General features: G+C 40.7%; 1 protein-coding gene across 1 annotated transcript; it reads right to left on the reverse strand.

Moving 5' to 3' along the window:
• Positions 1–354: 354 nt before the first annotated feature.
• VSIG1 (V-set and immunoglobulin domain containing 1) lies at positions 355–20,650 on the reverse strand. Its single transcript, XM_031048280.2, has 8 exons — positions 20,614–20,650; positions 17,170–17,330; positions 11,104–11,211; positions 5,046–5,244; positions 3,412–3,567; positions 2,606–2,725; positions 1,960–2,089; positions 355–535 (listed from the first exon to the last, which is right to left on the reverse strand). The coding sequence occupies exons 1-8, from the start codon at positions 20,648–20,650 to the stop codon at positions 355–357; spliced, it is 1,092 nt and encodes a 363-aa protein (XP_030904140.2).
• Positions 20,651–22,045: the final 1,395 nt, after the last annotated feature.

A 22,045-nucleotide genomic window follows, 5' to 3' on the forward strand; every position in this document is an offset into this window, starting at 1 on the left:
CACTGAGAGGTGACTGGAAAGCTCTTACTTTGATAAATGCTCCAGCCCATTTCAGGATTAGTTTTGCAAAATAGGTTGCAAAACAGTCTTTTAGACTGATAAAAGACTGGTAGTTTTTTTAGACTTATATTTATGTACAATTATAACCAGATAATAGATGAAATTTTGTGAACCCTATAGGCCAAATCTTCAACTATTCACAAAGTGCATGTGTTACAGACCCTTTTCAATCTGCAGCACAGCAGTTCACAATACAAATACCCATCTAAGTTTTAGTCATGCCTTTATGTTAATTCAATGACAACAATTTTTATATAAAGGGGTCCAAAGCTGACACGGAAAACTGTATTAAAACTAGGCTGTTTCTTCTTTTCCTGCTTCTTGCTTCTCATCATTCTGAGGTGTTCCAGAGACTGTTTCATCAACACTAGGGTATTCATTTGTTGCATTGCTTGTTGGAACTGTGGTTGCAGGAATGTTTTCTTCATTAGGTACCTGAACATACTCTGCATTGGATTGTTTCTGAGCCATTTCTCTGTAGGAAGACAGGATGAAGTGTAATTTCACATGTTGAAATCCCATCTACACTAGATTCTTTCAAAAGAGTGAGGTTTTGTGGTTTTGTTGTCTTAAAGTAACCCCCATAATATTATGGTTGTGCCAAGAGGCATGAAAAGGCTACAACATCACTGCTGCTAAGAGAGAAAGAGTGACAGCATGTTAGATAATAAGACTGATTGCATCATTGCTTAAGTGATCCTCTTAGAATGAACTGGATTTTAGTATGTTTAAATGCTACACCAGGAAAGCAGAATAGGACACTGAGTGCTGGCAAACAGTGTCTGAGGAGAGGCTGCAGAACACACTGCTTGGTGTGAGCTTTCTGTGAAATTCCATGCAGATCTGGTGTCCCATTAAGCGTATAAAAATAGAGTGCAGTCAGAAAAAGAGTTATGAAAAAGCTAAAATCTAGAGAAAGATTTTTAGCAACAGGTATAGATTCCATTTATCTTACTGAAATAATAAACCAAGCCCCAATATTTAAGCATTTTCACATGTAAAAAAGATCAGATGCTAGTGGGTTAGTTCAATGAAGTAAGATTTATTAGGATCTGAGCACACAGTTAGATGTTAATGTACATCAGTTGAAAGCAGAAAGCAGGTGTGTGAGTGACACGCCATTGGTGTGGATTAGCGGAATTCTGCATCAAGAGGTCTTAACCTGTGCTACAGGGAAGGGTCCAGATGACAAATACATTTTTTTTATGGCCTCAGCTGCATGTATTCATTTAGCATTTAACATCATGGGGCTAAACACAGTCTAGCATATGAGATCATCTCTATTCTGAAGAATTGGCAATTTAATGAGAAAGTGAGCAACCAAAGCACAGAGGAAAAGACATTTCCAGAGCAGAATGGAAATGGATATTCTGGGCTCCATTCAGTTGCCTAAACTTTGTGTCTCCTGCCATTTGAGACACCTGAGAGCACCCCAAGTATGAGTCCTGTAATTTCAAAAAGCACTGAATTGAGCCCTCTGTGTTTAAATCCAGTAATGCACAATCCCAGTACATTTGCCGAGGCAACCTTTAGCTTCTGTTCCTTGTTTTACTTCCTCCACCTGCCATTAGCAGTCACCATTAACTTTTAAATATTAAAACCTGTTTTTCCAACTTGCCACATTTAGTTTGAAGGGTTTAAAAAACATTTTACTAGTTTAGATACTGCTAAGTGGTAGCTGCCTATAAATATAGCAAAGAGGGTAGTGGTAACGTCTGTTACAAGAGCAACAGCTTAGAAGTCACACAAAAGCAAATATTTTCACTCTGGAAGTTTTTCCAAAACCTGCATTATTAACCCTTCAAAATTATTAGAGTAATTATATTTTACTTCAGTGCTGAATTATCAGCAGTGCTTTACAGAAATAACTGTCTTAAAACGAAGCAAATGAATTCTTACTGCATCTCGTTACTTGACCTCTTCTTAGTCTTTTTTGCCTTCTTGCTTAAGACCCAAACGATAATGCAAATGATAGCAGCTGCAAGAACTGCTCCAATTAATGCCCCAGCAACAATGCCACCGTCTGAATCTGCAAAGAAGAAAGGATTACTTGATATAGAAATATTTTTTAAGAAAAGTATTAATAACAAAATCCTATGCAAATTTAGAGGAGCCTTTAGCAGAAAGAATTGGATTCAGAGAACTGAACAACTGACTGACAGCTGGATTTCCAGGAGGGAAGCCAAAGATTCACTAGGAAAGAGAAGTGTGCTTTTATGACCTTTGCTGCCTCCTGTCTAGTTGGTTAGCTCCCTGCCCCAGCAAACCCAATGTTCATGCCTGCTCTAAATTCAGTGTCTGTTGGTTCTCAGCAAAGGCTCTGCGGTCAGATTCAGGTTCAGCTCCTGCTCCCAGTATGAAATCAGCTGTCCAGGTCAGTGTAAATTCTGGGCATACCTGGATTAAAACTCCAGAGGGCTCCAAAGCCCATTCTGTTCTTACTTGGAAAAAAAAAATCTATACTTTAAAGTTGCCACAGCATTTTCCTGCAAACTGTGCTATGTCTTACATCAGCTATGGGATTGCTTTCATGCATGAAACTTACAGTTCGTAGTTAGGTCAAGCTCACAGGTACTGTTCCCCAGGATGTTACTGGCTACGCACCGGTAATACCCAGTTTCAAAGGTGGTGAGATTGCCAATGTAAAGAATGCCAGTGTTTGGATCTGTGACAAACAGAGAGCAGAGACTGATTACTGTTTGTGTACTGTAGAGGCCAACCATTTTCTTTAGTTGGTCATACTGAGAGCTATTAAGAGATTAGAAACAGGGGTCTCCAATTATGCATTCATCTGGGGGGTTTTATATTCTTTAAATAAGAAGCATTTACCTTCCTTGAAAATTACTACAGTGGATTCTGTAGGAGTGTATTAGAACATGAGAAATAGGCCCTTACTCTGCAATAGAGTCTGTATGCCTGATGTTTTACCTGCACTGATACTACTATTATCAGTGTAACTTTATAGATGAAAATGCCACAGGAATGGAAGACCTTCAGAATGGAGGTCTTAGCACCTGAATAACAAATAGGCTATTCTAAGTTGACTTAAATTTCTGAGGGAAGGGAACTGGAAAGGGCATAAACATTTCTCCCATTTTGGCAATTTAAAATAATGGCATAGGTAAGAGTTTAATATGCCACGAAATTTGTGTTAAGTCAAATAGAAAGAAGCCCTATGTTTGTGACAGCTATCAGTTGATTTGAACTAAGCAACAATAACAGGTTTATGACATTGACCATAAGAAAAGGAGGATAAGGTTTAACTACCATATGTGATATGTAGTGTTAGAAATGACTGGTGCTAAGGAACTCCACATTCTGAACATGGTATAGTAGTTGTATCTTACGTACTGAGTTGTTCAGTCACAGGCTTGAGGGTATTGTCAGCTACTCTGTACCAGCGGTAGGTAGGGTGAGGCAGTCCTTCCTCACATCTGCATAAGAGGTAGACTAGATGCCCTTTTTCAGGGGTTCCTTCTATTTTGCAGAAAGGTGTTGATGGTTTGACTGTAAAATAACAAGGAGAACAGGTACATGAAGTGTATATGGCAGGGGGCAAGCGAGGGGCATGCATATATACTGAGGGGAAAGCAAGTTCTGGTATTGTACATGTAAAATTGAACACCATCTACAGATTTCCATCCAAGAGCAGAGTCTTGTTTATAGATCTGACCAAAGGCTCTTCCATGACAATTTGAGTAATTTAAGTATGTATACATGGCCTAAGATATGTTTTAATAGATAGTCAAATGATATTGTAATCACATTCTTATATTGGCTTTGATTTATCACTCTGATCAGGTATGAATTCTCAACACAAAAGCAATTATTAGAATGGGTTAGTACAAACTTTTATCTTACTAAGAAGTGAAATATCTACTGCTTTTCATCCTTTCTGTCCTGTCTGTGGTGGAACTATTGCTTTCTTCCATCCAAAACAGACTTTGTACTACTTCCATCCAACATGTACTAAGTTTCTAGAGTTTCTGGGAATTGGGGTGAGACAGATCCCTTGGGCTGTAATGCTGCTTCCCCCTAGATTTACACAAGTCACCATGACCAACATTAGGTAAAACGAGTAAAATTTTGGTCTTTGCTGGGGCTGGCTGTAATCATAGAATCATAGAATAGTTTGGGTTGGAAGGGTTCTTCAAAGGTTGTCATTGCATGTCCAACCCCTCTGCAATGAACAGGGGCATCTGCATCTAGATCAGGTTGCCCAGAGCCACCTCCAGCCTGGCCTTGAACATCTCCATGGATGGTGCATCCACCACCTCTCTGGGCAACCTATTCCAGTATTTTGCCACCCTCGTTGTAAAGATTTTTTCCTTACATCCAGCTGGAATCTCCCCTCTTTTAGTTTAAAACCATCACCCCTTGCTCTGTTGTAAAAGGTGCTGCTAAAAAGTCTCTCCCAATCTTTCTCATAGGCCCCTTCTAAGAACAGAAAGGTCACAATAAGGTCTCCCCAGAGTCTCCTTTTCTCCAGGCTGAACAACCCCAACTCTCTCAGCCATTCTTCATAGGAGAAATAAATTGTCACTCCCAACTGAAAGGGCTTTTTATTTCAATCAAAGTTAATATCACTTTGTTTTCCAATCTGAAGAATGTAGTGAAGCTGTTTAATTCCAGATACCTGCTTACCTGCTGACATGAGATAGCATTTTGAGAGCACAAAGTGAATCTGAAGTGAATTCCACTTGTGGGATAATGGGATTTTACTGTAGGTCAAGCAAGGGGAGTTGCAGAGCGATATCAGGTCTGCTTTGTCTGGAAGCTAGAGGGCACCCCAGGCTCTGCCTGCTTCCAGAGCCCTTAGAAAATCTCTGCGTCAATGCATCTGTGAGCCCTTTCTCTGCATCATGGGCCTTGTTTATCACAGTTCTGTTATTCCCTCTGGTCCTATGTACATTGAACTGTGAATCTGGTGTTTCATAATAAGGGAGGAAAAGGACAGTACAGCAATAGAGAGGAGAGATGCTTACCCAGCACATTGACAATCACGGATTTTTGACTCTGTCCAGCATCACCCTGTGGGCTGAAAACTTCACAGGTGTAGGAACCAGTGTCTGAGGGCTGCATGTTGGAGATTGTTATTGATGCATTCCCTGGACCTGTTGCAGGTGTTATCCTGTTCTTAAACTCTCCGTAGGAGTAAGACTGGCCTTCTGAATAATAATAGATCTGTGATAAAGAATCAGTTGTTAGTCTGGTAGCAAGAGATGTTCCTGCTGCTTTGTTTGGTGCTCATAATTGGTATACAGTTGATTTCTAATTAAGCTCTTAATGTTACCTGCTTTCTGATTAAGCCATTAATGTTACCCCCTTTATTGCTCCCTCCCACAAGAAAGCAGACATAAAAATGTAGTACATTTATATTTCTAGTGGTTTTTAAAAGACAACATTTTCAGAAATGGGATTTTGTATTTGTGTAAATGGACAGTAGGCAGCTGTTTGTGAATACTCCAGTTACAGACTAATGCATTTGCAAAAACAAAGGTGAGACTATTGACCATTATATGACAATTCTGTGAATAAATGCCAAGTCATGCACGATGAATAGCAGTACTAATTGAAGCATGGATAGTTTGTGATATTATTAATAAGCGGTGCAGTAGAAGATTGTGACAAGAATGGACCTCTCATCGCAAAACAGTGAGCGGCTGCAGAGCTTTCCAAATACAGAAGCTAGCAAACAAAACTGAAATAAATCCACAAGATATAGGTCTGAGCAAACAAGGTATCTGATCTGTTGGCAGTAAATTTGGAAGCAATAAAACACAGCCCAAGAACACCAGCAGAATCATCACACGTGCAATTAGAGCAATGATGCTGTTCTCCTTGTTTGTGTAATCAGGGTCAGAGACAGTGTCGTGGACTATTTTGGGGTTTTTGAGTATATACCATAGGTGGAAGTCAAGAATACTTGTTGGCCTCAGTGCTTGGAGAGGCAGCTGTGTGGGATCAATAAATCCCCTTTTACTGAACAGTAAAAAATGTTTTGCAGAATTATAGATACAGCAAGGACAAATGTCTCTCAGGAATGTAACATTTCTTCCCAAGCAAAAATTTGCTGTCTAATGTTGACTGATTTCACTGACTTCATTAGCATCAATTGTAATTAACAGCACTGTGGGAGTAGAATTGGCCTCACAAGTTTGTAATCTCAACCTGTTGTCTGTTAACTGAGAGGTTGAATTGTGCTCTTTGTGGAGCCTTGTTGGTAGCCTGAGGCTTGAGCCTTAAGTCTATTTAAGAATTAGTGTCAGATTTCCTTTTTGGTCAAAGTTCCCTGCCTTTAGGGATGCTGTGGGCAAGAATTGTAATTTTCTTTACTTTGCAGAGCAACTGATTGCATTTTGAATTAAGAGTATTTTATTCTTAATTCTGTTTATCCACCCTGATACGGTGTTGACTGAAGTCTTTAAGCAAAGTTATCTGAAAGCCTTTATTAGCTTAAGGAAAGCTACACCCCAAAACTGCCAGAGCACAGCTGGTTTATGCGATGATAAGGCTTTGAAATGAAGGTCAGAACCCCGGCTGCACAGCACCAACAGCTCCAGTACTGTAGCTTGGCCCCAGCTCAAGTGCAGTTTTGCCAGACTTTATCTTTCCCTGCCCCAGGATTATAAACACCAGGTACAATTGATGCAGGGCTCTGAATGCTAAAGCTACACACTGCCTCTCCAACATGTGGGAAACTGAAGATTGTACTGAGGAGCCATAAGAGGTGCAGTGTGAGCACAGTGATAGGCTAGGTTGGAAAGTGTGCTGAACAACTGGATAGACTCTGGATAGACAGTCCCCATTGTCTGCATGCAATGTCATCAGTTTTGAGACTGATTTTATGCTTCGCAAATGTCTATCTGCAAAATATTGCACCTCTATTGCAAAACTGGAGTCTGGATGCACACCCTTGTATTCCCCAAGGAAGAAACGTGTTCAGAATAAGGGGTTTGGTTTAAGCAAATCACTTATCAAAAAACTGATCTACCTGTAATTACAAAAATACACTGGCCATGCTTGTCTCACTCTACATTTATCCAAGTATGACCAACAATACACTATTGCTTGCAAGAGTCCAAAGTTACAAGAACCGTGAGTTCTGATTTCAGGTTCCTCTTAAACTGAGATTCCTATATAGATCTCCACAGTACTGGGCTGGATTTGTATCTCCTCTCGATCAATTGCATCTGTTTGAGTGGGGTAGAGAAAGAGCTTTCATGCGCTCTTCACACTAATGTGAAATAAAGTTGTGCAATGACTTAACTGAAGTAATATGTGACTTGCATGAGAGGAGAGGGAGGCCCATTATATCCTACTAAAAGGCCTGATTACTGGAAAAAGGGGCTAAATACTTCATGGTCTACCTCAGAGTGATCTGGGATTTGTGTGAGAGTAAGCAATAGCCCTGAGTGCTAACTTAGCTATAGCACATGTTCCTGGGAAATAAGACTGGCACTACAAATCTTGAATGCAGTCAGGGGATGCCATTAACATTAGGGAAGAGCAAGTGCTCCTTAGTATATTTGATCTGGAGTCAGGGGGAATTATGTGCCTAAGCCCTCATACAATACACTGAAAAATGAATCCCCTGTGTTCCCTCTTCCTGTCCGAATGCATGCAGAGAAAATATTTTGTGTTCACTGTTACATCTGAGGCAGGTGTCAACACAGCAGAAAGTATTTGTTCTCTTCATGGATTTAAACAGAATCTTTCTGTTTGGGGTTTTGTTTTGTGGGGTTTTTTTCTCCCAGCTATGAACATAAAGGCAGTGGAACATCTTAAGGAAACACCTTCAGTCTCTCTGCAGGCTCCTGCCTGTTCTTCTTTTCCTGTATGATGTTTATCTTGCTAGCTCTGGAGTTTGTTGCCTGAAGGAAGGTGGTAAACACCAAAAAGGCTGAGTAATGTTGTGATTAATTACTGAGTGTATATCTTGTCCCAAAGGTATGATTGGATTATGTACACAGGAGATTTAATGTAAGAGGAATATATTTCAGTTAACTGGCTGTGAATTCATAGCCCGTTCTAAACGATACACTCAAAATGGATATTTTAAACCTTTTTTCAAAGTGCTTTTATGATGTCCCTGAAAGCTCATGTTTGTGGCTTTCAAAAAGCTGAAATGAAAATCACTGCAAAAACGTTTCTGTTCCATTTCAACAGTAAAAATCTTGTTTTCTGTTGGAGATATACAAGATTTTTTAGGGGGGGCAACTGACAGCTAATGTTCCCTCGTACAGATACACATCTCATTGACATTTCTTTCCATTTTACCTAAAATGTCCCTAAAGTGTCTGTATGGGAGAGCTGTAAATTTAGTCAATGGCAGCATTTTCCTGGAAGCCTTTTTATTTTAATGTGATAAATAGATTTAAAGTGCAACATTTTGAATGTAAAAAAATAAATATGTAAGAGATCTGCTTTGTTTCTGTTGAAAAAAATAAGCTTTTTATGTCCTCAAGCAAATCATGAGCAGCTCTGGTAAAGTTGATGATTTACCAGTGTAAAAACAATACTGAGGGTGCAGTAATGTTTGCTGCTTCTCCTTACCAGTTAGTTTGCTCAGGCAAGTTTTTATGTAATGGTGTTTTTTACACTTCATGGGAGCAGCTGCCTGGATGACTAATGAAACAACTGACAGAGAAGATTGGGTTAGGGTTATCACTCCTCAAAATGCTGTCCCTAATAACTCCACCATCTGAAACACCAGTCTCTGTAAAACAGCTGAATTCCCCAGAAAGGGTCCCCATGACCTTCCAAAGCACTGCATTTCTGTTGGGCGTGCAGCCTGTGGGCCAGGCAGTGCCTAAAGCCACTAATGTCAGAGGGCATCTTCCTTGGCTTTCTCAGGCAGTTTTCTCTGTATTTCCACAGTCAGTTTCTGCTGAAACCAAGAAAAAGATTTGGGCTCATAGACTCCCAAAACAGTTGAGACAATTATTCATGTACCCATTTGTAACCTGAGTTACAATCACGACCGGGAATTGGGAATGATCATACTTGTTTCAAAGACAATCTCAGTAATCTCTATGTGCTCCAGATGCTGGAGACAAGATTGTTTGTGTCCCCAGTTCTGAAGGATCTGGTACATGAAATCACGTCCTTTCCTTCTCCTTTAGCCTGACTTGTGGGAGGGCTGCTCCTCTCCTAGTGTGGTGGTAAGAGGAGTACTTGCCTGCAGAGGAAACAGTTGGCAAAGCTGAGGCTGAGTTGAGGATTTTCAAAGGCTGCCAGATGTTTGGCAGAGAGTGAGGGACCTACCTACAGGTTTTCTTTATACAGCTTCTATAGAAAGATCTTCCTCAGGGTGTGGAGGGGGTGTGTGAAAAAGCAGGCAGTAAATTAGAAGAAACATGGCTCCATCTGTTCCTTTCTTCTTGGGGCAGGACAAATACAAACCAGAATTTACATAATATGTGATGCAGTGACACCAGGAGTAGGGGGTGGGAGGAATCTTGCTGTACAATGCTCCGTACATCTGGATATCAAAACTGTAAGATGAGATGTACTTGAAGATTACATGTTACAAACATCCCTCTTCATCTCCACAGAAGTCTTGATTTCCTGACTGAGGGGCAGTTTCAGGACATGATTTCCTTTCCAGTACTTTCTTCCCTTCCACAGCCCCTTCTCACTTTCCCCCATGATCAGATGCAAAGCTACACCATCCTATTTGATGATGTTTCTCTAGGCTGATGTGTTCAGCACCCAGTTCACGATCTTTGCCAGGGGAGACATAAAGCTCAGGCATTGAGAAAGACCTGTCACTGGGGTGTTCTATAATTTTCTGTTGACATTCTCTCAAGCTACTAGAGAAAGAACTGTTAAAGTCTCTTTCTCGACAATAAACGCAAGGGAGAATATTAACAACTTCACTGCTTTTATCTCCTTTTGAATTCTGAGTACAGACAGAATGTATAAAATAACAAGGGAGAAGAATGTTCATCACTCCTTTAAGCATCTTGCCATCTAATTAGAGAACAAATGCCACACACTCAGAGTGTTAATTAAAGCCCAAGGCTCAGTTTCTGAACTCGCCTAGATAAGAAAGCAAATGCTCACGCATGCATTGATTTCTTTGTCGTATGTCATGTGACTGAGTCTGGCCCCAAATGCCTTTTTTCATCCACAGCTTCTTTTCACACATTTTTGTCACAACTCTGATCTGCCAGACTGCAGCAGGGGTTTATGTCCTGCATCAATGGGATTTTTGCATGGGTAACTGAGGATGCTGATAATGACTAGAAGCATCTTGTCACAATTGTGCATTGGTAGAAGAAGAAAAGGATGGAGTCAGAAGCCTTGAGAGGATTAATCATTCAGCAGCTTTAACTGGTGCAAAATACTTTTGAGAAGCAGCACTTTGATGTTGTCACAGTATCATTCTTGTGGCTGAACTAGGAGTGAATAATTTCTGCAGCGCATCGAGCACAAAACTCTTTTCTCAGTGCATTTCGTGTAACTGCTCTTCAGCAGTTATTATGAGACCTCAGTTTACATTGGATTGTACCCTGTACTTCATGGTGAGACAGGAATCCCACTGCAGTCAAAGGGAGTTTGGAATGGATTATGGCTAGGACGTTGAGCTGGCAGCTGAGAGGAGGCCATTTCAGCAGGCAGTGTAGTGTCCCACTGTATGCTCAAAATGTTATATACTAGAAAGAGGATCCAGGATGGGTTTTTTTGGGGGCTATCCAGACTCGCTCACATTCAGCCCAGAGGCTCCTGGTGTGTGGACATGCCCTTCAGATACCCTTTGGGTAGAATATTCCTAAAGGTTCTAGTTCAGCCACCTAGAATAGCTGTGGGGAAAAAACAACAGCTACATCCAAAACTATTTTGATAGAGAAAAATGCAATCCACAATAGGGTGAGTTAAAAACTCTGAATGATGCGTCTGATTCAGCTTATCTCAGTCATGTGCTGGTTTGAGGTGTTAATCCAGAACATGACTACAGGGCTCACAGTAGCACAGTAGCAGAAGCTGTTTAAGCTCTTTTTTTTGCCTGAAGATTGTGGGGATTATGTTTTCTCTTACCTTGTATCTCCAGCTACATCTTCCCCGTGCATCTGTCACATGCACCATCTTTTGACAATGACTGACTGACTTTTCATCCATACTCAGAATACCATGACACGGGGAACGCTGTATTTGAGTAAAAATGTGCTGATCTGAGAGTTAAATAAGATATTAAATGTTCCCCCAAAACCAAAGAGCCTCTGCTCTACGCAGCTCCCCATCAGTACCATCAGTGCTGTTCACAGTGGCAGCGTGCCTCGTGTTCAGCAGATTTTGCAGCTGTCTTAAGCCTTGTTAACAGAGATGCACTAGAATCTTATTTCTAAGTTTTACCTAAAATTGGGCAATCTAAGATTGAAGTCTAAAGTTTGCTCCAAACACACCAGTTACAACCTGATCATTTTGTACTTGCCTCCACTTTCTTTTGTGTTCTCACTACTGTCTGCTTCAATACATCAGTTTATTTTATCCTTTCTCTGCAGACTGTCACCCCTGTGCCAGAGGGAACCACAGACAGTCCACAGTAATCCTACTGACATCCAGGGTGTCACTCTGACTGCAGTGACATTGCAACAGCATCTCCGTTTCTCTGCCTTGGAGGCGTTGCCTCTGCTTTCCATGCAGCTTTCCTTTGAAGTGCCTGCTCAGTCATCTAACTGCTAGATGAAACTTGATTATAAACATCACCTCTAGGCAAAAAGAAATGCCCATGTATCAGAGTGGCCTTTCCAGGAAGTTTTCCTCCTGTTCTGCTTCAGGAGGTGGTTTGCACAGGCTCGTCTTTGCTCATGGACTCTAATGGACTGTTCTGCCCCCAAGCCAGTGTCCCTTGCAGCACTAACAGCCTCTGCAGTACATGATCTTGGTTGGTTGTGGCTGACAGCATGTGATGGGGTGTCAGGAACTGCTCAAGTTTATATGGGAGCCCCACACTTACAGGGCTGACTGGCCACTGGCTCTCACATGTCAGCCCAGTGCCCATGCCTGTGCCTTGCTGTGCGCTGGGCAGCAGAACTGTGCTGGCACTGGGACTGCTGGTGATCTGAATTCGGGGTTTCAGGGTGAAGGAAGCAGACACAGTTGTGCTTTCAAGCTTGCCTTATTTTAGAGAACATTTTCATGAGAGGTCTATGAACAGTTCAGTTTCTCTTACAAGTAACATTCATTCATGATCTTTACTCATCTAGTGAATTTAAAGTTTCAGTCCAGAATTCTGCTCTGGGCCTACCTGGGGTGGCCAGGCAGTGTTTCTGATAGTTTCACTTACTTTTAACTGTGGGTGGCCCAGGCTGGAGGCTCCAGGTGTGGCCCTGGTTGGGTTCAGGAGTTGTATTTGGCTTTGCAAAGCTGTAGCCTCGCCTGTGCAGAGTCAATAGCAGGCTTCAGTCTTTCAAACATTTACTTAGGTGCTTTACATCGAGGGTGGCCAAGTGACTCAGAGCATGAACTGAAGCACACATGTAGATTTTAGGAGCTGAGACTTTACCTTATGAGCCAGGCCAGCCTGTGATCTACTCTCTTACCCTGTGTGAGCAGAATAAGTAGTGTTTGCCTCAGCTTGCCTATACATAAAATATAGTTCAGTTTTGGGAAGTTCTCGAGATCTTTAGATGGGAGTTGTTCTTTAAAACTGAAGTTTATCATTAAAAAGACAGGTTGCAAAGGGGTACATGGCAAGAAGAAAAAGTTAAAATACATAGGGCATCCTATTTTTCATGAGTTGATATTTACATTATATAATTCAAATGAGGAGAATTACTTGCAGTGGAGAAAATTCTCAGGAAAAAAAGCAAAGATAGGCTCCGAACAGTAAAAAGATCTGCATTCTATACATACACTTTATATTCTACATTGTGTACATACACTATATATTCTACATTCTATACATACACTGTTTATAGCTGCACTGCCTTTAAAGCAGCACTGAACACCTGCCATTCCTCTGTTTGCTGCCTCCCTTTTCACCATCCTGTCTGTAAGCAGCCTGTTTGTGGTGTTTCATCCTCTTGGTGTAACTGCCATGACTTACAAGTGTTGAACACCTGCACCAGCATTGTGTAAGGTGGGCAGTGCGGAACAGGAAATGAATTGCCAGAACAAACAGCAGAAGACACCAGCCAGCTTCACAAAGCCAGTGCTGGGAGGCAGACCTGCAGCAGCACTGCAAACTGATGTGCAGCTCAGCCTCACCTTGAGGCAGGGTAAAATCTAGTCCTGAATATTCTGGGACATTAAATTATCACTGGCACTAGTCCTGATCCTGGTCTTACTGATTGCACTCCAGACAGGACTGTACCTGAGCTTACGTACTTCAAAACTCTGCAAAACCTGTAACATAAAGAGCAGAGTAAAATACTGATATTCTTATTAAAAAGTAAAAAAGAAGTTATTGAAAATGGCCTCTGTGCCTATTATATGTTATATCCTAAAATCTAGTAATTTAACCCTCATGTTCTTCAAGCCAAAGGTATCGTAATGACACAAATTTGCCTTAATTAATTCTAACACTCCATAGGTTTCTCTATTACTTGCTGCCACTATAGAGAGAAAGAGACATATTCTCAATTACCTACATAAACATGATTTATTAAAATCAAGATTCCTCCTTCCCTATATTTGTTGTGGAGAACATCCCTTCTCCTTAATCTTATTATTGAGAATATACTGCCCATGTGAATAACATGGTCATCAAGACACCTAGCATTTATTAAGATGTTAAGAAGTTAAAATTGCAGCAGGTGAGATAAGATGTATTCTTTTGCATTAGTTTATATATATATATCTATATATATATATATATATAATTTTAAGTCTTCTGTCTTCAAAATATCTGGCAGAAATTTTCAACTTTAAAAAATAGAATTTGAAAATGTTTTCCATTTAGTTGCTGAAAAAAAGGGCAAATTTTAAATGGAACCAGAATTTTCCATAATTTTTTTCCAGGGAAAATATGTTCTATTTATAAGGAAGTAGTTGTTTGTTTGCTTGTTGATGACATTTCAGAATCTGATTATTTTATCCCATTTAAAATGCCAGCTACTGCTCTGATACTCTATAGATATGGTGCAAGTCTTTTAAATTTAGTCAGTTTTGTCATCTTACCAGCACATTAAACATATTTTTGACTTGCGTTTAGTATTTAAACAACGAAAGCCAAAGCTGGCAATCTCCTCCATTACCATCCATGTATTTCCTACTTGGAACAAAGCGTGCAACTTCAGCTATGTGCCAAGCAACCAGGGCAAAGGCAGGTTTGCAGGAAGAGAGATTACTTTTTTGTTTAAACTTGTAGCAGCACATGTGTGCCTTCATCATTCAATCCTTTCTGAAAGTCACACAAGTCACCAGCCTGAAACAGAACTAGCAACCTCGTATTGCAGTGGGTTCAGAGGGAAGCTGAAAATCCAATTTCATGTTCAGCGGTGTTGTGTTATTTCTTAAACCATATTTCCCAGAAGCAGTCACAGTCCTTTCTTCCCAGTGCTCACATCATCAGATTTTATTGTGAATAGGTTCAAAATAGGAAGGAATTGCCATGTTGTGGTGAAAGGATACGAGGTCAAGTAACCCAGGACTGAATGCATTGCTAAAAGCATTTTAAAAGGAGTCCTGCAGCTCTTTGCACACGTGCACCCTCCAGGCACATCAGGAGGAGTGAAGGGCATCCTCTGAGCCTGGCTGGGCATGTGAGCCAAGGATAACTGCTGCTGCAGCAAAAGAAAATGCTGCCTCCATGTTCAAGGGAGAGTGGGATTAGTCACTAACCCGTGTCCTTTCCAGACTGAGCCTGCTTCATTTAATGAAAATACAAATCATCCATTACAAATGTATGTGTGTTGTGGTGTAAAAGTGAATTTACCGTGAAATTACTTTCAAAGGGGGAGAAAATCAGATGCAGTTTTTACCAGTGTTTCTTACAGTCCTTATAGGCACAGCATTCCCATTTGAACCGGGAGTGAGTAAGGAAGAGATTGATCCGTAAGGTTTCCCTAACATTTGGTAGCCTCAAATCAATTAGTTCTTGTTGAGCATATTCTGAACCACCCACAGGATTTTATGGTTCTGATCCTCAGGGGGTATTTTTTCATCATTGATCACAGTCTGTGAACGGTTTTCCCCTCCTGGATCACTTGAAACTGTCTGATTCTCCCTCTACTTGCAACTACAGTTTGCTTATTTCTCTTGTTTATGACCAGAAAAATTATTGCACTTATTGTGTTACAATATGGAAAATTTGACACAAGTGAAACAGAGAGACTCTAACCAAATCTGGAGAAGTTGGGCTTGTGCCTGTCTCAGTGCTGTACTTCTCACCTGAACACGAGATTGAAATGTATGAGGTACATACCGGATCAAAATTACAACATGTTGTACTATGTACAACTTACGACACCTGCAACTACCACCCTTTCATGAATAATTCTTCATTTAATAAAATGGTTTAGGCTTGAAATAAGTGAATGATGAGTAATGGCTATTCATACAATTAGTCAGGCAAGGTGTGCATGTGTCGGTCTGGCATTCACCTAGAGTCAGAATCTGGGATGGGCCCAGTGTTTGTATGTAGCACTGATACAGTCTTCATCTGAGATGTACTGAGCAGTTCTGTCTTATGTTAAACTGCTATTTCTTACGTACTAGTTATTGCTATTCAATGCCAAGTACATTACATCCTGTTCATTCTGCAAATTACAGACAGCCTAATTCTGTATAATTGATCAGTCAAATAGAAGGTATAACTCTATCAGCAGTGGCAAACCTCCTAACATAATATTACTAGGAAATTGGTGAACATGATGAGAATATCTTCAGTGTGGACTGTGACACTATTCTGAGTCAGATCTCTTTGTATCACCTTTCAGATATAACACCAGGCAGGAGGGTTCAAACAAATGTTATCAATGGGATAAAAGCAGTGGGAGAGAAAAGGGACTGAATGTCTGACAGGCACAAGCCCGGCACCAGGGCATGCCAAAAAATCACTGTCATCTTCAAGGATGCAGTAACACTTCTAGTCGTCATTTCCTCTTAGAAAGGAAGGGGTTGCTGATTGCTCAGCAGTTACGAGGAGCAAATCATAATGGGAGCTCTTACCCTGCAGGTTATGATGCAAGTGAGATTCATGGACTTATTTGCCCACCAAAATATCAGATTAATGGTCAGCTCTTGAAATCTGAGCAGTATTGAGTCTGTGTAGGAAGTTACACATCCTGTCCCTGACTCCCTCCAGGCAGACCAGACTGTTCTACAAGACCTTTACAACACCTGAGAGGCTTGGGCAGTGGTTACACCATGTAGCTGTCCAGTACCTGGTGTTCTTCACAGTCCTGATGCTGCCTTTGTGCTGATACTACAACCTATTCTGTTTGGCTCTATTGCGTCTTGGTCTCCGGAAGGGCAGGGAACATTTGCCTTTGATCTGTAATTATTGTGCTACCACAGTGACACCCATGGGATGCCGCAAAATGCCAACACAAGTTTGCCATGGCACATGTGACAACTTACTATAGTCCTGCCAAAACACTCACTGCTCACATTGTGCTGGTAACCTGTTGTTGTGTACTGCTGCTCTTACCAAGCACCTAAACAGTAACCATAGTGGCTGAGACAAGGAGCTCTTGTTTGATCCTGGAATGGGGGACACATTGTCATAGTCAAGGGCATCTTACCCTTGAAAGGAAAGCAGACTTCACAATGGCAGGAAATGTCTGCCAGACAAGGGAAAAGGGAGCTGGCACAGGGGCTGAAGCTCTTGTGTGTTTTGGACACCTGGTCTTTGCTCGGCTTCATGCTTCCTGTGTGACTTGGAGAAAGTTGTTTGAGCATCTGAATCCCTTTTGTACCTTCTCGTAAGTTTCCAAAGCAGTTCAGGCATGCCAGTAGGACTAGGGAACCTAAATAACTTTGTGCATCTGCCTCTAAATTTCATTGCACCCTAGTCCTTTGTCTTTAGGAAGGGAACACCAGCATTACCTCCCTCCCTGGTTTGTGGTGAGGATAACACTATTAAACATAATCAGATTCATTGAAGACTTAATGATATCTTAATTATAACTTCATCATAATAATAAATAAATATCTTACGGTGTGCAGTTGGGTCTCTTTGGCACTGTAAAAGCTCCACTGGATAAAGAAGTTTCCCAGCGATCCAGAACTCGTGTATGTACAGAGGAGAGTTGCATTGCCACCTGTAGTGACGTTCACTATCTTCTGAGGGACGGTCACCACAACACCGCTGACGTGACCTGTGGGCAGTAAGTGTGGTGAGGAGCCATCAACCAGACCCTGGGAGCTGTGCAGGAGCACTGCACTTCCTGTGCCATCGAGGAAACCCGAGGAAACCCTTCTTTTCAGTACACTTTCCATGGGCCTTTGAGTGATGTCAAGGTGGGAGTGGGTAAAAGCTAATAAGCAAGTAAATCCTCCAGTTACCTGTGCCCTTACAACAAATAATACTCTGGAATGTATGTTTTTACATACTTGCTCTTGCTTGCAGAGACTTGTCTGCTTACTCAGTGCCTGTGGCTAACCCAAACCTTTCTCCTGCACTTGCAGTGCTCTCCTGCAACTTGCACTAACAGCTGTGTTGAGCCCTTCTATATCCTTCTAACCCTTCTTTTTTTTTCAGTTACTCCTTTAGATGTCTGATCTCCTTTACGGTGGATCACCATCTCCTAGTGTTGCCTCTTCTTGCATTCTTACATTCTAACTGGAGTCAATGGCACTGTGGGTCCCCCATGTTGGAACCCAGCACTTTGCTTTTGCTAACTACTTTGCTTTTCTTTAGGTTTTTAGGGCTTACATGCAGAAACTGTTCTTCTAATGCTTTTACACTGAAAACATGAGACTACACTTTCTGGAACTGCTTTTATTATGTGGGTTGTGAGAAATTCTGTGATAACTTGATCAACCCTTTTTGCTGTGCTCAAAGCAGAAAGGGAGAAGACATAACATATGAGTCCTTTCCCATAGTTTTGTGATCAGTCTTGGCTACACAGTCATATTAATGAAAGGAATCAAACACCATCTTACAAGATTTATCTGTTTCTCTCCTCCATATAAGTTACTAACAATAGTGACTTATGGCAACACAGCAAGAGCTGTCAGAAGAATCAGTCTGAATTTCAGGGTTTTTCAAGATCACCAAGCCTGGTTTTAAAGCTACCACCTGAAGATGCTGACGGAGAATATATTTCCTTTGAGTGTGATGTAAAACATGAGTCTGTTGGAGCTTTCTATGCAAAACAGGCAAAGTGAGAACTCTATGTTATAATAATAATTTTTACATGGGCTTATTGCACATATGAATGATAGAGGCAAAACACATGGAATATTCTCAATAAGATATCTATGCATCTTATGTTTGGGTGCTGTTTTTGAGAGTTGAAGCAGAACCTCCAGTAATACTGAAAGAGTGTTTTTCTCAAATTATCAGCCTATGAGGGAAAACACTGTTTAAAAAATACATATAATCTATTTTGGCATTTTAACCATGTAAATCTTGCAGATCCATTAGTTGCTACAATATGCAAACCTATCTGAACCTAGAGTCAGAACTCTTTGGGGTCTGTTTTCTTTGTTTGATGGCTTCAATCTGTTCATTGTTTGATGGCTTAGTAAAGACTAACTGCAAGGAAGAAGAGAATATTGTACTTTCCAGATTAGTGGTTGGTAGGATGAGAACTAGCGGGTTTAAACTACAGCAAGATTTACATTATATGTGAAGACAGCCCCACAGGGATGGCTGGAGATTGACCTAAATGTGTTAAACCTGCCTTGGGGACAGAGAGGAACCCAGTGCTGGCTGTAAATCCTGCTTGTCCTGTGAATTCACAGTAGCTTAATCCCCACAGAGATCTAATATAAAAGCCATATAATATTTCAGATATCTCAGTTCACTGTTCTCAGCTTAAAGAATCAGAGGCGGCCAGAGAATTCTGGCCAGGTTTACATGTATTTATTTTCTAGTCTTTGCAGGATTAAAGCTATGGTCTTTCAGCACAAGGTCATTCTACTGAAATTTCCATTTTCCAGCTGTCTGCTCCACGTATTTCATTTATCCTTCTCTGGTTTTGGAGTCAGGAGTGCCACAGAACCTGGCTTTTCCAGGAAAATGAATGGATTTTAGCAGACGTGACTCCACAAAGCATTCTCGTTTCCATGAAGCTATATATTTTGAAGAAATACATTTAGTTGAAACTATAGTAAAAATATAAAGCCAAACCCTATCAAATTTCTGTTGTCCAGTGAAGCTACTTAAAGCCATCACTAATTGCAAGATGGAGCTTTTGACTAAACATGGAGTGAACTGGACGCACGGAGCCTTTCCTCTCATCACGGAAGTTAATGAGAGTTTTGCTTTGCGTTTAGTTCACTGTTTAATGTTTCAAACTTGTAACCTCATTTCATACACACAGGATGTAAATGAAAAAAGCACATGAGGAAGAAGTAACTCAGTGAAAAAGCCAGTGTGAACAGACTATAACTTGTTAAAAATTGATCCGTATCTTTTACTCATCACTATTATGGTAAGACCGTTTCCTTGCTACAGAGAAAGTCATCGCAGTTAACTGGGAATTGTCTGCTTTCACTGGAGTCCCATGCAGATTTTAACGCTCATGGATTAAATCCATGTTTGCTGATCTTTTCCTAGACACTATAGAAACCCCCAGTCAGTTCCCATCAGTACAGACACACTCCTAGTTGTGAATCCAGATTTTAAACTTAGAGGACATTGATTTAAGAAGTATGGGTACTAACTCTGAATTACTTCTCATTTCTAAGGCAAAAATCTCTGGGGTTTATGTGTGTGAGAGAAACAGAACATTGAAACACCAGGAACAGCTATTTAAAATATTTCTGTGGCATCTAAACTAAGCAATTCCATCTTGAAATTGTGGGAACTAACTTCCATTTTCTTTAGTGAATACAGCGGCTGTTCATCTCCATGAAACATCAGACTTCAAATGTCTGCTTCTGTATATATTGAAAATAAAGCTTAGCATGATGAAATGTCCTTGAAACATGAATAATACATGATCTTCAATATACCATATAATTCCTAAATTCCACAAAGTACAATGTTCTCACTTAACTTCAGGTATTATTTGCCGGCTTAAAGTTAAGCATCCCCCCCAAAATTTTTGGTTGGGGTGGGACCAAGTAAACCCAAGCATGAATCCATAGCATTTCCCAGAGTTATTATCAAAGGGAGACAAAAGCTGAACATGAGAAAACCTAACCTCAAAACACCTGAAAGACCCCAGTGTCTCCATGTGAGAGATCTTTGCCTCTTCCTGGCATTAGAGCAAAGCATTCATTTATCAAAGCTAAAACTCAGTTCTTGACCAAAAGCTCTTTCCAGTGAGTGCTCAGCTCGCTGATTTCCACAACATGGCACAGCAGTCTAGCCGTGATTTTCATTCCATCCTAAAATGAACCTTGAATGTTCTCCTAGTTTGCCAGTCAGATTCACCTGCACTCTTCTTTCAACAAGTTCCATTATTCCAGTTTGTTATTCTTACTTACCAGTAAGGATGGCCAGAATTGGAAATACCTTCAGCATCGTTGCAAGCACCTTCAGCATCGTTGCAAACATCTTCTTGATACTGAAGGAGAAAAGCAACCAGATGCTGCTTTAGGCTTTGACTGGAACTCAACTGTTGTTTGTTTTAAGTGGGTTTTTGTTTTCCTTATCAGCTGTAGATCAACACGTCAATGAGCTTTTTCATTCTCCTCCTTTATCACATGTGTGCCTTTCTCCGACTAGTGGTGTGACTGTTTGGTTGAAATCATTTCGTGGGGTTTGAGCAACTGAGGGTTCTGTTAATAATAAACCCATGCATCAGAGAAGCCCAGATTTTCCCACTTTTGCCAGGGCTCAATAGTATTTGCCTACATAAGTACTTCCAGTGAGTACAAGAAAAGTATTGGTGGAGCTATTTAGCAGTCAATCTGATTACCAGTGTTGGAGTCAGGCCTAATATGAGTAAGGAGTAATCTTTATTTCCTGTTAAATTGTAACATTTCATTCTTAAAACGGGCATGTGGAGATAATACATTGTTAGTACATTTTCATTGTAAGACTATTTCCCATACAGTTTTATACTGAATGATTGCATTGGACTCATGGTTGTCTTGAAATTTCTGAATTGAGCTCATCAAGAGCACCCCAAAATGAAGGTAACAGTTATCTTCTAAACTGATAATAAAATCTATTTCATCTGGTTTTAATCCATGAAGTTGGATGCTACTAATACAGATTTCCAGGGTGAATATATTGATTTTTATTTAAATGTAAATGCCTGATTCATGTAGTGGAAAAGCAGTGGGTGAAGGTTAGGACCTGAAGAATCAACTACAATAACTTTGTCCTTGCTGGATGCAAAATGCCTTCTCTAACTCTGTGAAGCTCATTAGGAACTGAAGGTGCTCAGCTTTTTGCAGGAGACTGCTTTGCTTTCTTTATTCCATGTCATCCATGGAATTCAAAGGCCCCAGGCTCCGATAGGAGTAGCTGGTTCTGTGCACGCAGCCATGTGTTAGTGAATAGCTGAAGACATAACAGAGGGCAGCACTGCCTTTTAGATGTGTGCCTGTACCTAGGACCAAGGTGATTAAAATAGTCAGTGACCTTTTTTCCATGCTTGTTGAATTTCATTGTCAGATATTCCAGTTTGTGGCAGATGTCTGAATAATCTGTTGGCACATGTCAGGGTTTGATTATATTCTTAAATGAGCCAGCTCCAGAGGTTTTATAAGGCATGTCTTCTTTAGTTCTGACGATCAGTGCTTCTTATAGCATTCCCACAGGGTGAGCAGTGCTTATCTTTTAGTGATGGGGACAGCAAGACTTGGAACAGTTCAATGTCTCACCCAAGGATGGATGCACGGGTGACCTGGAGTCCCTGCAAAAAGGAATCTGTATGTTGAAACACTGAAATTCAGATTCAGGTTTCTT

This window comes from Melopsittacus undulatus, chromosome 6 (genome assembly GCF_012275295.1).
Source record: "Melopsittacus undulatus isolate bMelUnd1 chromosome 6, bMelUnd1.mat.Z, whole genome shotgun sequence".
NCBI classification, from domain to species: Eukaryota; Metazoa; Chordata; class Aves; order Psittaciformes; family Psittaculidae; genus Melopsittacus; species Melopsittacus undulatus.